Source organism: Pyxicephalus adspersus, chromosome 3, assembly GCF_032062135.1.
Source record: "Pyxicephalus adspersus chromosome 3, UCB_Pads_2.0, whole genome shotgun sequence".
Taxonomy (NCBI): Eukaryota; Metazoa; Chordata; class Amphibia; order Anura; family Pyxicephalidae; genus Pyxicephalus; species Pyxicephalus adspersus.
Genome location: NC_092860.1, coordinates 138,879,338 through 138,892,459, shown reverse-complemented (window position 1 = coordinate 138,892,459; position 13,122 = coordinate 138,879,338). Strand labels below are relative to the sequence as shown.

At 34.8% G+C, this 13,122-nt stretch overlaps 1 protein-coding gene across 2 annotated transcripts in view; it reads left to right on the top strand.

Moving 5' to 3' along the window:
* Positions 1-10,516, top strand: part of DOK7 (docking protein 7) — a 76,792-nt gene extending 66,276 nt beyond the window's left edge. Inside the window, exons 10-11 of one of the 2 annotated variants that reach the window (XM_072406507.1) lie at positions 1,556-1,708; positions 8,910-10,516. In XM_072406507.1, the coding sequence (XP_072262608.1) occupies positions 1,556-1,708; positions 8,910-9,043 (287 nt within the window). In that variant the 3' untranslated portion in view covers positions 9,044-10,516. The remainder of the gene's footprint in view (positions 1-1,555; positions 1,709-8,909) is intronic. The other variant, XM_072406508.1, reaches the window with a different exon arrangement.
* Positions 10,517-13,122: the final 2,606 nt, after the last annotated feature.

Below are 13,122 nucleotides of genomic sequence, written 5' to 3'. Positions count from 1 at the left end.
GAAAAGATGCCTTCTCTCACTGTTTTCATTATTTGGTCTAACTACTATTATGTTTTATTTGGTATGTTGTAATGTGTTTTTACATTAATGTTTACATATTTTTCATTATATGTTATACCACGCTCCTTCATTCCATGACAATTTTCTATACTGTTCGGGCATAATATTTGCATATTTTACAATGTATTCTGTCTTTGAAAAATTATAAAAATGACATGAAAGAAAAAATGGAATATCATATAAATTCCTTTGGAGCTAGAGGAATATGCCTTTCTACCTAGTTTATCTGAAGTAGAGAGAACTGATTACCCAGATAGTGATGATGAAGAACTGTTGACAGACATCTTATGGTTGTAGGTTGGAAGAGGCCACATAAGACAAAGATGTGTTTACCATTTTTATTATCATGTATTTATATAGTGCTGACATATTACACAGCTATTTACATACAAATATCGGGAGAACATATAAAGTCCAATGTCCTGGTCAATATTGAACCCGGGATCCTAATATTGCAAGATAAGAGTTCTAGTTACCATTAGGATTCCAATACTTAAAAATTTTATTGGAGGGTAGAAGAAGATTACAAATGTTGCCAGTATAAAGTGTGGACACCTACAGCCCAAAACTCTTCATATCTTGACCAAATTTTAGGATGTCCCATATAAAGCTTTGAAATTTTGCTTGCTCCTATTAATTAGTGGGGCTGTCCATCATAAAAATGACCAGCAAGAATGTGTTGGATGAAGCCTCACTGCAAGCTTCAACCTTACCCCAAACTTTTCCCGTAAAATCTGACCAGGATTCACCCGTAACAGTCTTTGGAGGCTGCTGAAATTTTAATCAAGCAGCTCAGGGTGTCAACACTTTATTAGTGCCGCAGTTATTTCGCCCCTCCCAAACACACACATATGTATACTCATCCACATAGACTCTTAAAAGGCAAATTATGTATCTAGCCAAGAAGATATTCTAGTATAGGGTTTTTGTAAATGATCCCAGGTGTATCCATATTTCCCATTCTAATATTTTCCTTTGCCCATTAAGACTACCTCATATTGGCCCTGCTAATTTGTTTTACCTTCAAATAGTTTTACTAAACTATTTTACAGTAAATAAATTAGCACAAGCTGCAGTGATATAAACATTTAATAATACAATAGGGTAATTTTCTTGTAGGCAAAATAGATAGACGTTAAACATGTTTAATAATAAAACAGTAGGGATTGATATCCACTCCCCACACTTCAAAGACCCTGTGCTTATAAAGATAGCCTGAAGGTATCATATCCAAATGTACAGCAAGTATTCTCTTTTTTTTAGGCACATTAAAAACATTTGTTTGATGACAGATTATGTATTTTAAATGCTATCAAGAGGTCATAACCTGATTTATATCTTACATAGGCACGGACAACAGTGGTATATTAAAGTGAATATATTTTTTCAGCAGCCTGTGCTGCAGTGTTTCTCTTGGCTAACATTCACAGATCTGAGCTGCAATAGAATGCCATGAGCATGAATTAATCAGACTATATCTGCTTCATCTGGTCAGCAGGGGCAGCAGGTTATCCAGCCGAGCCACTGGTTTCTGACCGACCTCGCAGTGAGACAGCAACTTATGTAAATATCCCTATCAGCCCTACATCAAAGAAACAGCTCCATTACATGGCATTAGAACTTCAAGATCCTAGTACAGGAATACGAGGTAACATTCATTGCTCTCATCCAAGCAGATCTTTCACTCATCACAATGACAATGACTGATTTTTAACCTACTTCATCAGAAGTCTCTTAAGCATGAGAAAAAATAACATTCTATTTGATCAATTAGTTTCAGCCCGCTGTGCTGTAGCCGATACGTTTTGTGCAGTCGACAGTGACTTGTTCTGTGGCCACATTTCAAAGCCTTACAAAATCTTTTATGTCCTTCAAACTTGAAGCAACCTAGTGAAGTTTCCTTAGACAGTATGTTTTTGAAGACAGAACCTACCTGCAGTAACTCTACTAGTTTCCAGGCCCATGGGGTCCAAATGTGACTTCCATTCCAGCTCTTATTACCAAGCAAAAAGTGTCAAACCAAAGCCTCCTTTTTGAAATTTTATTAAAAGTGTAAATAAGGTATACTTAGCTTTTAGACTTTTGCTATTTTTTAACACGGGGAAACCCCTTAAATTAACTTTCAGGACTTTAGGCAACCCCTACTATAATTAGTATATCTACAGCTCACAGTATATTAGTGCGGTGGTCAATGGTACGAATACCTCTTACATTGCTTTTCAATGGGAAGAATGTCACCCAAAAATATCATTGGTGTCATTAAAACTGACCCAACAGACACACATTGCTCATTGAACCCCCAGCAACCTCTGGAGGAACCCTGATTGAGAAACACTGGGATAGACTAAATTTGAAGTCCCATTGGAGGCTCCCAGCAAAGTCATAGAAAATCTAATAATTTATAGTGATTACCAAAGCAAAATGAGAGGAAATTATCCACTGGGCATACCTGTATACCTGTTTATTGTTTAAGTTGGAATTCTATTTACTTTTGAAAGATTTGTGTCACCAGGACAGTAAATAAAGCAAAATTCTCCCAATAGGACATAGGCAGAAGCATGAGTTTTCCATGAAAGTATGAATGGGCTATGTCCCTGACACTTATTTTAAACTGTGAAAGACACTGAGAGATAAGAGGAAACAAATTCAATATAACTGAGAGTAACTAACAACTACTAACTACATGGTAACCCAATTAAATAAAACTATCTCAGATTTCATGTTTATATATGTATTTCCAAAACTGTTGTTCAACTCAGCTGAAAAGTAAAATACTGCCTCCATTTCCATAACCATTAGCAATAATGGAGACTTACCCCAATAAATTATTTGCTCCCCTGGGCATAGGGAGGTGCAAAAAATGGCCCCAGACTCTGGTCAGCCAAGTGCCCCTAAGGGGATCCAAAGTCAGTTCAGCGGGGGTGGTGTCAAAGGGCACAATGCTGGCTATGTCCTATGTATGTCGCTTCTCCTGGTTAAACCAACCTGGCAAGTACCTCCATTCAATGATATTGAGACAGTCTCTTCTACATCTTATTTAAAAATTGCTGATAGCAAAGAACTGCAGGATGTACAAATATGTTTCTTATTTTACACAGATAAAGGGTGAACCTAAAACTCAGTTTGTAAATGGTAACATAAAGGTGACTTCTATTTTGGTTTAGTGATCTCTTAAAAAGCATCCAGAGAAACAGAAGTCACTATAATTGACTGTGTGGATGGAGAGGTATTTGTTAATTAAATGGTTCGTTTTACCGACCTTGACTTTTCAAGACAGCAGTAAAGTCAGTGGAGATTATCAGCTACGCTTAAAGTCAATTACATGAAGAATAACTGATCTCATTAAATAAGAATTACGGACATACATATTCATAACCCATTCTATTCACTCAATATATATGCATATTTTGCCACTGAATGAACTTGTTCTAGCCATTGCATTGACCCTTGACATTATATAGATACATGCTACCCTTCTCTGTTAGCCACAGAGCTAGAATCTACAGTATGTTGTGATTGGCACAATTAGATTTCTGTACATAAATGTTTTCAGACAAAATTTGCCCAACTTTACCCAAAAGTAAAATAAAAATGTACAAACATACAGCATTTACCATAATACATATACCCCATTGTTTTATTTAAACTATTTAAAATGTAATAATATTTATTTAAAATTTATGAAATGTCCTTAAATTTAAAAGCTAAAAGCTGTATCTTGCTTTATTCCCTATATAAATTCATCTTAAAAAGTAAATCTCTATATACATTATTAGATAAATACAAATAGGTCATTTAAACATTTAACATACATAATATTTGTACAAAGAACATTCACTTAGTTTGTTGAGTGAAGTGAAGCTCTTCTGACTTCTGATGACCAATTCATTTTTTTCTTGTATTGTACATGATTGTGTATTCTTTGCAAAGTGAATTTTCATCCTACTCAGCCAAGCTAACTGAATTATCTCTTGCAGAGTAATATTTCTCCTTCAGTTTAATAAATAAACTAACTAAATCTTAATAAATAAACCCCATTGACAAGCTAGATAAACTCCTGTTACTCCCCAATATGTATTTTTATTTAAAAAAAAGTTTTAATTACAGTGAAATCTAATTCAGACACTGCAACTAAAATGAGATGTTAAACACCGAAGGTTTATATTATACTTTCTATCACAAATACATACACTATACTGCCAAAGCTTGAGGGTTTATACCCTGATCACTACTATATGATGTTGCCTGAACATATGGTGGTGATCTTCCCAGGTTTGTAACACTTTCTGCTTCTTTGGCATCCCACAATATTTTGTAGTGTATCCATGGAAATTCGCTTCCATTCAGCCAAAAGAGAATTTGTGAGGTCGGTTACAGTACTGATAAAGAACTAGAATTATCCCAAAGCTGTTTTGTAAGGCCAAGGTACATACAAACTCATTACACTCCGTCTTAATGGAGCTAACTTTGTGCACCTGGCATAGTCATGAACATGGACAGTCTCTTAAAACTAAAGTCAGGAGGTGTTTCCACAAATGTTCTTTTATATCGCACTAAAATCATTTGTTGAAAGATAGTGATTTGTATGCTACAGTTAGATTTCATGACCTGGACTTTTGAGTTACAGAGTGGGTTAGGTTGAAAAAAGACATATATCCATCACGTTCAACCACTAGGGAAATGATAAAAACCATATAGACATTGTTGATCCAGAGGAAGGCAAAATAAAAAAAAAACCGCTGGTTCAATTTGTTCCAAGAATGGAAAAATATAAATCCTGATCCTGTGAGGCAATTAGTTATTCCCTGGATCAACAGAGTCTGTTAACTAGTTTTAAATGATTAGTCCACCAAAATCTGACTTTTGAGATATGAGATATGTTAAGAGGTCTAAGTTTTTTTTACACTTCTAACTTGCCCTATATAGAATGACCCCCAGCATTCTTGCTAAACTGTTTATAAAATAAATAGATGAGAAATATAACAATAAAACCCCTATGCTATGACCATGGTAGCAGTGTTTTAGGAATGACATATAATGAAGACATGCATGAGATGTGTATTTTACTATGCAGACATTTCCTATGCATACCTATGCATGTTTCATTTCCCCCAATGAATATATGAATGTACCACAGCCAACATGTGTTGCAGTGAGTTATAAAATAAACAGAACTCTCAAGGCTCATTATTCTTAGATAATACCTGGTATATCTATAAACAAACTCTAGCCAAGAACAACCAATGGTGAGAGTGGGCCATTCCCATGTCAGCTCTAAAACAATACAATTATATAGCCATCGTAAATGCAAAAGCAGATAAAAGTCTGTTTTCTGACAATGTATAATATATGATTATTATATGAAATATATATTGTATATATATTAAAATGTATATTATATGATGTAAATTATATGATATATTAGCAGAAAATAGCAGAATACATTATAGATGACTATTACTAAACCCTGAGCTTGTGGTTTGCAATTAGCCAGCCAGGGCACATTATTATTCACCTTCCACGTACCTTCAATAATTATATTGAGGTTTAATTTTCTGCCCATTTGCATATGTGCAACACAGAAATCTATCTTACTAAGAGTGATTACATGTTATCACAAAATAATGAGCGTTGCAGGTGAAAAAGAAATGGGGTATATTCATCTTATAATGATTATAATTAGGACCAGGCAATTAATTAAGATTGAAAAACTCTGCACCAGTCAAGTCACCCCTGTGCACATGTTGCTGTTATGGTTTATGTTTTCTTGCTGCTTTCATGAATATTATTTTTTAGGTAACGAGATAAACTGAAATGGTAATGGAAGATAATGTTAATTAGTTGGATGACTAAGATTTTCTTTTAAATATTGTTTCAAATCATGATTTCATCCTATATCGAATTTTTTTTTTTGTTTATTAGATGGTTCTTGGTTTGCTAATATACATAGAGGTCTCTGCTCCAAACTCTTAGTTCACTGAAGGTCCTCTGCTTTCAGGGGTGTAGTCGTAAAAAAAGAAGAGGGGGCACGTTAATAGTGAAGGCTATCCATGGCGAGCGTGCAAGGACAGCCTATACGGGGGTCCGGGGCATTTTAGATACAAATAACAAAATTTAATATTTTGATGTGGATAATTTTTGATCACAGTGGTAGTTGCGTGCAATGGTGTAACACACATGCAGATTTAGAGCTGTCAATTAGCAAGATGTTCATGACATAATAGATGCCCTTGTCGGTGCGCTGATATTGGTTGTATCTCAAATTGACAAATGGCACCAGACACAGGTTTTACAGCATTAATCGATGCTGGCAACCATGCTATTATATTCTTTAAGTAAAACGTTAATCCAAAAAAGTTATTTTATCTATCTATTAGATATCGTTAATCACCAGTCAAGTGAAACAGTCACTGAGACTGATCGGCTGGTATTGGGGAACTCAGTCAGCCTCCGCAATCTGGGTCAACGTGACTAAGTATCTGCAACCCTAAATACCATGTATGCAGCCCCCAGCCTCTCCCATCTAGCCTTCCACTCAAGTTTCAACACTGTTGTACAATTTTTTTTGTTGTGCTGCTGGACTGGACCCTCCACTCATTCAGAATTGTGTAAATTTGCTACTTTAAGCAACTTTTTGCAAGGATTTGTTTAGCAAAATAAGAGTGGGAATGCGTGCCCATTCCTGAAAAAAAGTGAGGGCACAGGGTGCCCGCTCCACTATACCCCTGTCTGCTTTCCTCTTTGTTGTCTAGACTGAAGTTTAAACCTATACCTAAATATATACCAATTTGATAATAAACCAAAGTACCTATTTCCACCTGAATACAGGAAATATGCTTTGACTTGAGTATAAACCTAGGACACAAAATGTGTCAGTCAATGCTAACATTCAAAACAGTAATCTCAAAAAATGTCCAATAAATTAGAATTTTGTACTTTTGCGCTGGTTTCTTGCTCCTAAATGATCTTTTGTGCAATATTATTGTTTCCCATCAGATGGCGCTAGGCCTTCATATAAAATGTGTAGCAAACTGTATTAATTTCTCAGAAAGCATGTGTTTGTTATACATTTGAAATAAGGACAAAGAGCCATCTAATGGTGTAACCCAAGTATAAACTGAGATTCTTTTTCTAATGGTATTTTTGGACATTGTAGAGACATTATTTGTTGCCTCTGAATACTTCCATGTGGTACAGTAAACAGGTATTTTAAAATCATTAGTTAAATCCTTATACTAGGTCTTGTCTTACCCTTCTGCATCACCCCTCTGTATTGACAACCAACAGGTTAAACACATTTACATTGTTCAGGATATCTTTTTAGACCTATCAATAGTTGGATACAAATGGCCAATTGGTCATTACAGATGCTAGATTTTTGCTGCCCAAGGCAAATGTTTGTAATTGACCCAGATGAAAATCTAGTGTCTTTACAGCTGTCCCCTGATGGTGCTCAGTGATCAATCCTATCTAATTACTGAGTGATTCACAGCTAATACCTGCTTCTACTTCCCTAGGGGAGGATATAACCCAAAGGGCCATATATATAAAACTCTCCATAACTGAAGGAGATAGACTGGACCATAACTGAAAACATTTGCCAACTAATAGCAAATCATTTTGATGAAATCCTTTTTAGGTTTGCTGGATCACCCAAGTCCTTCCATGGTAGTTTACCTTCTCCAGTCTTGTAGAGCTTTAATAAACCATACCCAATGCCTCAAACTCATCCTCCCCCATTCCTTCTCCAAAGCCCTCATTTGTTTCTTTTGTTGCTTGAAATGATTAGTAATGATCTTTTTAAGCAGCAGTAATCTAGCAATTGTATAAAGCTTAAGTGTTAGTTTGAACTGAACATGGGCAACCCATGTTGATCAAAAAAGTTTTGAAGGGTTTTCTTTCCCCAACAGAGAAAATCTGCATGGGTTTTAAAGGTGTCAAATATCAACACTAACAACACAATATATGTTAAAAAACAGACAGGAAGCAGTGAAAGAGTGACCCCAGTAAAATTAACAAATAAAAAAGACAAAAAGGTGCTCTATTTTGTTCTAAATTTGAAGACAATACTACTAAAGGTGATATTTTATCTTTTTGATTATATACACTGTGATGCACTAAAAGAGACTACCTACAATACTATGGGGTCACATCATTCTCAACTGCACAAAAAAGATGTGTTATGGACTTAAACAAATAATCTTGCTTTCCAACATTAATGCTTGAATGACATAATACCAACCTAATCATCAACCACTATCTGAACAAATACATAGATGCAGTACTAATAACCTTCTGTCCTTCTGATGAAGCCTATTAGGGAAACGCGTTAAGAACTGTAAAAATGATTGTGTATCATTACAAACCATGTGATTACTGAATTGTTATTTGTTGCATTTTGCAAGCATATATTGTTTTGTGAAACATTTTTATAATATTGTATAATAAATTGCAACAAATTGGTTTTTTTTTAACATATATTGTGTTGTTAGTGTTGATATTTGGCACCTTTAAAACCCATGCAAATTTTCCCTGTTGGGGAAAGAAAACCCTTTGGTATTTGTGAGTATTAGGGTGTGGTGCAATGTAAACAATTCCCCCAGAGTATCCATTTAAAACAATATAGAGATTTCATAAAACATACCAATCAATGGCACATAATAGATATGGTAAAATGAGAACACAATTGAGGTCTTCATAAAATGGTATTTTCTTTCCTGGCTGATAGAAAAGTATTGTTCTGGCAGGGTAGTCATTAGTGTGCTTACGTTATTATCCTAGCTATATGTAAATTTTGCTTTATCCTAAGAGCTCTATTTTTTCACCATTTTTGTGTACATTTTTTACAGGAGGAGGTTCCACAAGATATGCTCAGATAGACATTGCTGCGACAGAGACAGCTCATAAAGTGGGTTCCCAACATGCTCAAGCCAGAGAAGAACGTCTTCAGGAGTTGGAGCAGAAGAAGAAAGGAACTCAGTAATGATCTGACTGCTATGTGATGAATGAATCTAGAAGACTGAGGAACCTCAATTTGTTAGTACTGGAAGAAACGGTACTAGAATTAGGTGCATAACTTTTGGTGGCCCATCAGCAATGTTGGGTTAACTGAGTTGCAAACACTCCTTTTTTTAAAAGTTTGCTGAAACCAAACCTCAAGGGTCTATTGTTATCCCAGCATACCTTTTAGCAAGTAAGGAATTTTGTGCGGTCTGTTGACACAGGGGTCATTCCAAAAGTGATATTCTTTCCTGGAAATGAGAAAGTTTTGGTGGAAGTAAATGCCCTTTGAACCTGAGATGACATTAGACAAAATGAATATTCAATAAAAACTTGTATTTTATTATTTTTTTTTTGGGAAATTGTCAGTATAGTTTTTTATGCACAGTTACTATATAATATTTATTGTTCTAGTCAACATGTAGTATTTAATTATAATTGCATATTATTTTATACATGGAAGTTGTCTACAACATACCTCCTCAGTTGTATTGTCTTACACTCGAGACTTTTTTTTTTTTAGGCAAAATATTAACAGTTTCAATTTTACTGTATTCATTAAATAATATCATCGGGCATTTATGTAAAGTATTGGTACATTTTTACAATTAACAATTTTTTTTGAACATTCATGACTTTATATTATTTAAACACAGGAAGATACTTTAGGTTTTTCTACTGTTATGGTTTTTTTGCATGTATGTAAATAGAATTTACTTAGAAAAATGGAAGACGATATATTCTACTGTAATATATAGAATGTAACATTACAATTGAAACATTAAACACAGAAAAGATTATTGGCATAAGTCTAAAAAGGAGATGTCTATGAAAAGTGTGCAATATTTTACAATCATTTGAGTGTTTTATTTTTTTTATATATATTTTTATGCACCTTTAAAACTTGATACATGCATTGCTACTTTTGTATGCATTGTATATATATTTTTCTGATATATGCATTGCTACTTTTGTATGCATTGTGTATGGTATGTTGTAACTGCATCGACAATTTTGGTGTTTTTGGCATAATACATCACTCAAGGGGGAGAACTGAGCTCCAATTTGGATAAAACATTTTAAAACGAATGCATTTAAAACCTAAACTATATACCTAAACTTAAAATAAAATATGTTTTCTGCAAGCTGATTTGTTTTACCAAAGTCATTTGTGTTTTTTAAATTATGAGTATAAAGACAAACTGCCAATTAAAGTAACAACATATCCAATGGTTTACATTTTTTATATATTTTTTAAAGCTTTGCTAATGACAGCAATATTTTATATTATTGCTTTTATTATGGAATTCACTTTAAGCCCAAGGTTAAGTAATACAGTAATTACCTTTTGTCTAGATGGACCCAGAATGTGTTTAGCTGACTTTATTCATTTGAACATTTATACATTAATTTTGTGACATAAATGTATGATAAAAATAAAATATATACAAGCTTTTGCTTACACACACACACTTTTATATACAGTATTGCCAAGCCATCTGCAATAAATTTTTTATTGTTAGCAGAAGGATTAATCAACATTTCAGAATTGTCCACCCACATCAACTTGGCATTTCTATTTTATGTTTGGTTCTACGTAACTTTTAAATTATGTATATTATATTTTCTTCTTTTAATAAGCAGGGAGAATCTTGCTGGAAGGTAAAATATTAATGTACTATAAGCCCCTCGGGTTTTATGAAAATATATGAACATTTTCTGACATATGCATATAATTTGCAAGAACGATGACGTATCAAAACAATATCTTCTTCTGTTGCTCTCGGACTATTTATTAATGTGTGGGACTTTTTTTTATTTTCCTGGGCATTGTGCTAAAGTGAATTTACCATTCTGACTTGACGGAAGTCAATTATCCCCTGTGACGCATTTATACTTTATGACAAAATTTGCCTGCAGTATTGCTTTAAAATTGATGAACTCTGACCCTAATTTACTAAATGAGTGCAGTGAATGCAGGAAAAGTAAATAAGGTAAATATGTGCTAATCATCCAGTCATCTACAAGCAAAAATCACATTTTCTAAAGCCCATCTGATTTCTCCTTAGTGTGCTTGAGCAGATGTGAAAAGCAGAGAAAGAGAGGGGGTGTCCGACCAGGTCTGTTGGATTTCAGAACATAATGGGCAAAGTATTCTGGTGTCTCTGGTTCTACCGGGCTGCTTAGTGATACCCACATGCACTGCAACGGCTTGTAGGGGTGGAACTTAATAAATTAGCGTCTAGTACCATGTGGACAATCTCCACTGGGCTTTTAACTGTTGTGATTTCAACTGGGCTTTGAAAGAACTTTTCCTATTTACCTGTATTTAGTCCCTAACCTAAAGCCTGTCATTGGCAGTATGGCGGCTCAGTGGCTTTTTCCTAGCAATCTGAGGTTTGAATCTTGACCAAGCCAATTTCTGCAAGGAAATTATATGTTCATCCCATGTTTGTATGTGTGGGTTTTTTTTGTAGGCACTCTGGTTTTCTCCCAGATTCCATGAACCTACTGGTAAGATAAAACTTGCTTGCCTCAAAATTTGGCCTTAGACTTTCATAAGGACTTTTGATTTTGGTGTGGGCATCAGATTGTAAGCTCCTCTCGGAGACAGGTTATAACTTGACTATAGACTTATGACTATAAATATGTAATGTGCTGCATGGTAATATGTTGATGCCATATAAATACACAATTATTATTGTTATACAGTTTTTATATAGCACTGATATATTACTGTAAAGTCCATAGTCGTGTCACCAACTTTCCCTCAAAGGGACTCCCATTCTAATGTCCCTACCATAATCATATCATTATTATAGGTCAATTAACCAAACCAAAGCCAATTAACCTAACCTCATGTTTTTGAAATGTGGGAGGAAACCCACACAAAAGCGGGAAGAACCTGCAAACTGCTTGCAGATAGTGTCCTGGCCGAGATTCCAACCTGGGACCCAGCGTTGCAAAGAAGAGAGTGCTAATCTCTGAGCCACCTTACTTTTAAACTTTGGTATTGGACAAACGTTTGGTAGTTCCTACACTAATATTTGAACTATACTACTATGATATTTGAACTGAGTGGCCTAGGTGCACCATTGCAGCCAGGTTTGGGTAAGGTTAAGCTGAACTTCTACATAACTTATGTGTACAACAGGTTATTCATTAGTCTGTATTGTACAGCAAGAAAAATAAAAAGGAAAGGCAATACCAAAGAAAGGAAGGTTTTTGGGACTTAAATAAATATATTTAGGAATATACATTATATTGTAATAAATGTTTAGGTTACAATAAATACATGTACATGCTTGTGTTCATGAATTCATATGTATGGTCAAAAAGTTATAAAAAGGCAAAAAAAAAAATAAAAATGTCCCTACAAGGGGAGTAGTGAGGCTGCCTGCACTAGACAGATGGGATTAGATGGGAGTCCTCCCATTGCATCTAACTGTGGTCCCTAATAATAGCTACCACGGGTACAAAGAACACCAACACAATTTGGATTGCATGGAATACATGGTCTTGTTTTCTGATGCGTTTCGCAGAGGGGAAGTAGAGATGGTTGGAAAAATTATGTGTTGGCTGAACTAGGCATAAACAGACTGGTGTTCAGGGAGTGGAACTCTCTGATTGTGCTGTGGCGGTGGCTTGGTTTGGAGATGATGTTAGAAGTAGCAGGAGGTAGTATAAAAGATCTCTTCTAGGCAGGCCGGGAACAAGTCAGCTAAGGGTTTAACGTCTTTATTTTGTTAGGAAGATGGACAACCTTATGCATGCCATATTGCTGAACAGAACAGCAGTACAAATTGTGCAAAGAATATGTTTAGGACAACAATTTGCATTACCCTTTTAATGCAAATAAGTCTTTGTCATGCAATTGGCCATATTTATGTGTTTTTTCAAGCATATATTTTGCAAGATGGTAGCTTGTGCACATTTAATTTACTCAAGAGTCATTTAAAAAGGGAGAATTTAAATAGCCCACTTGTTTGACAGTACCATATAAATTGCTGTACTAAGTCGTTCTAAAATGCACACAGAACTTTGTAATTCACAAAAAAAAAA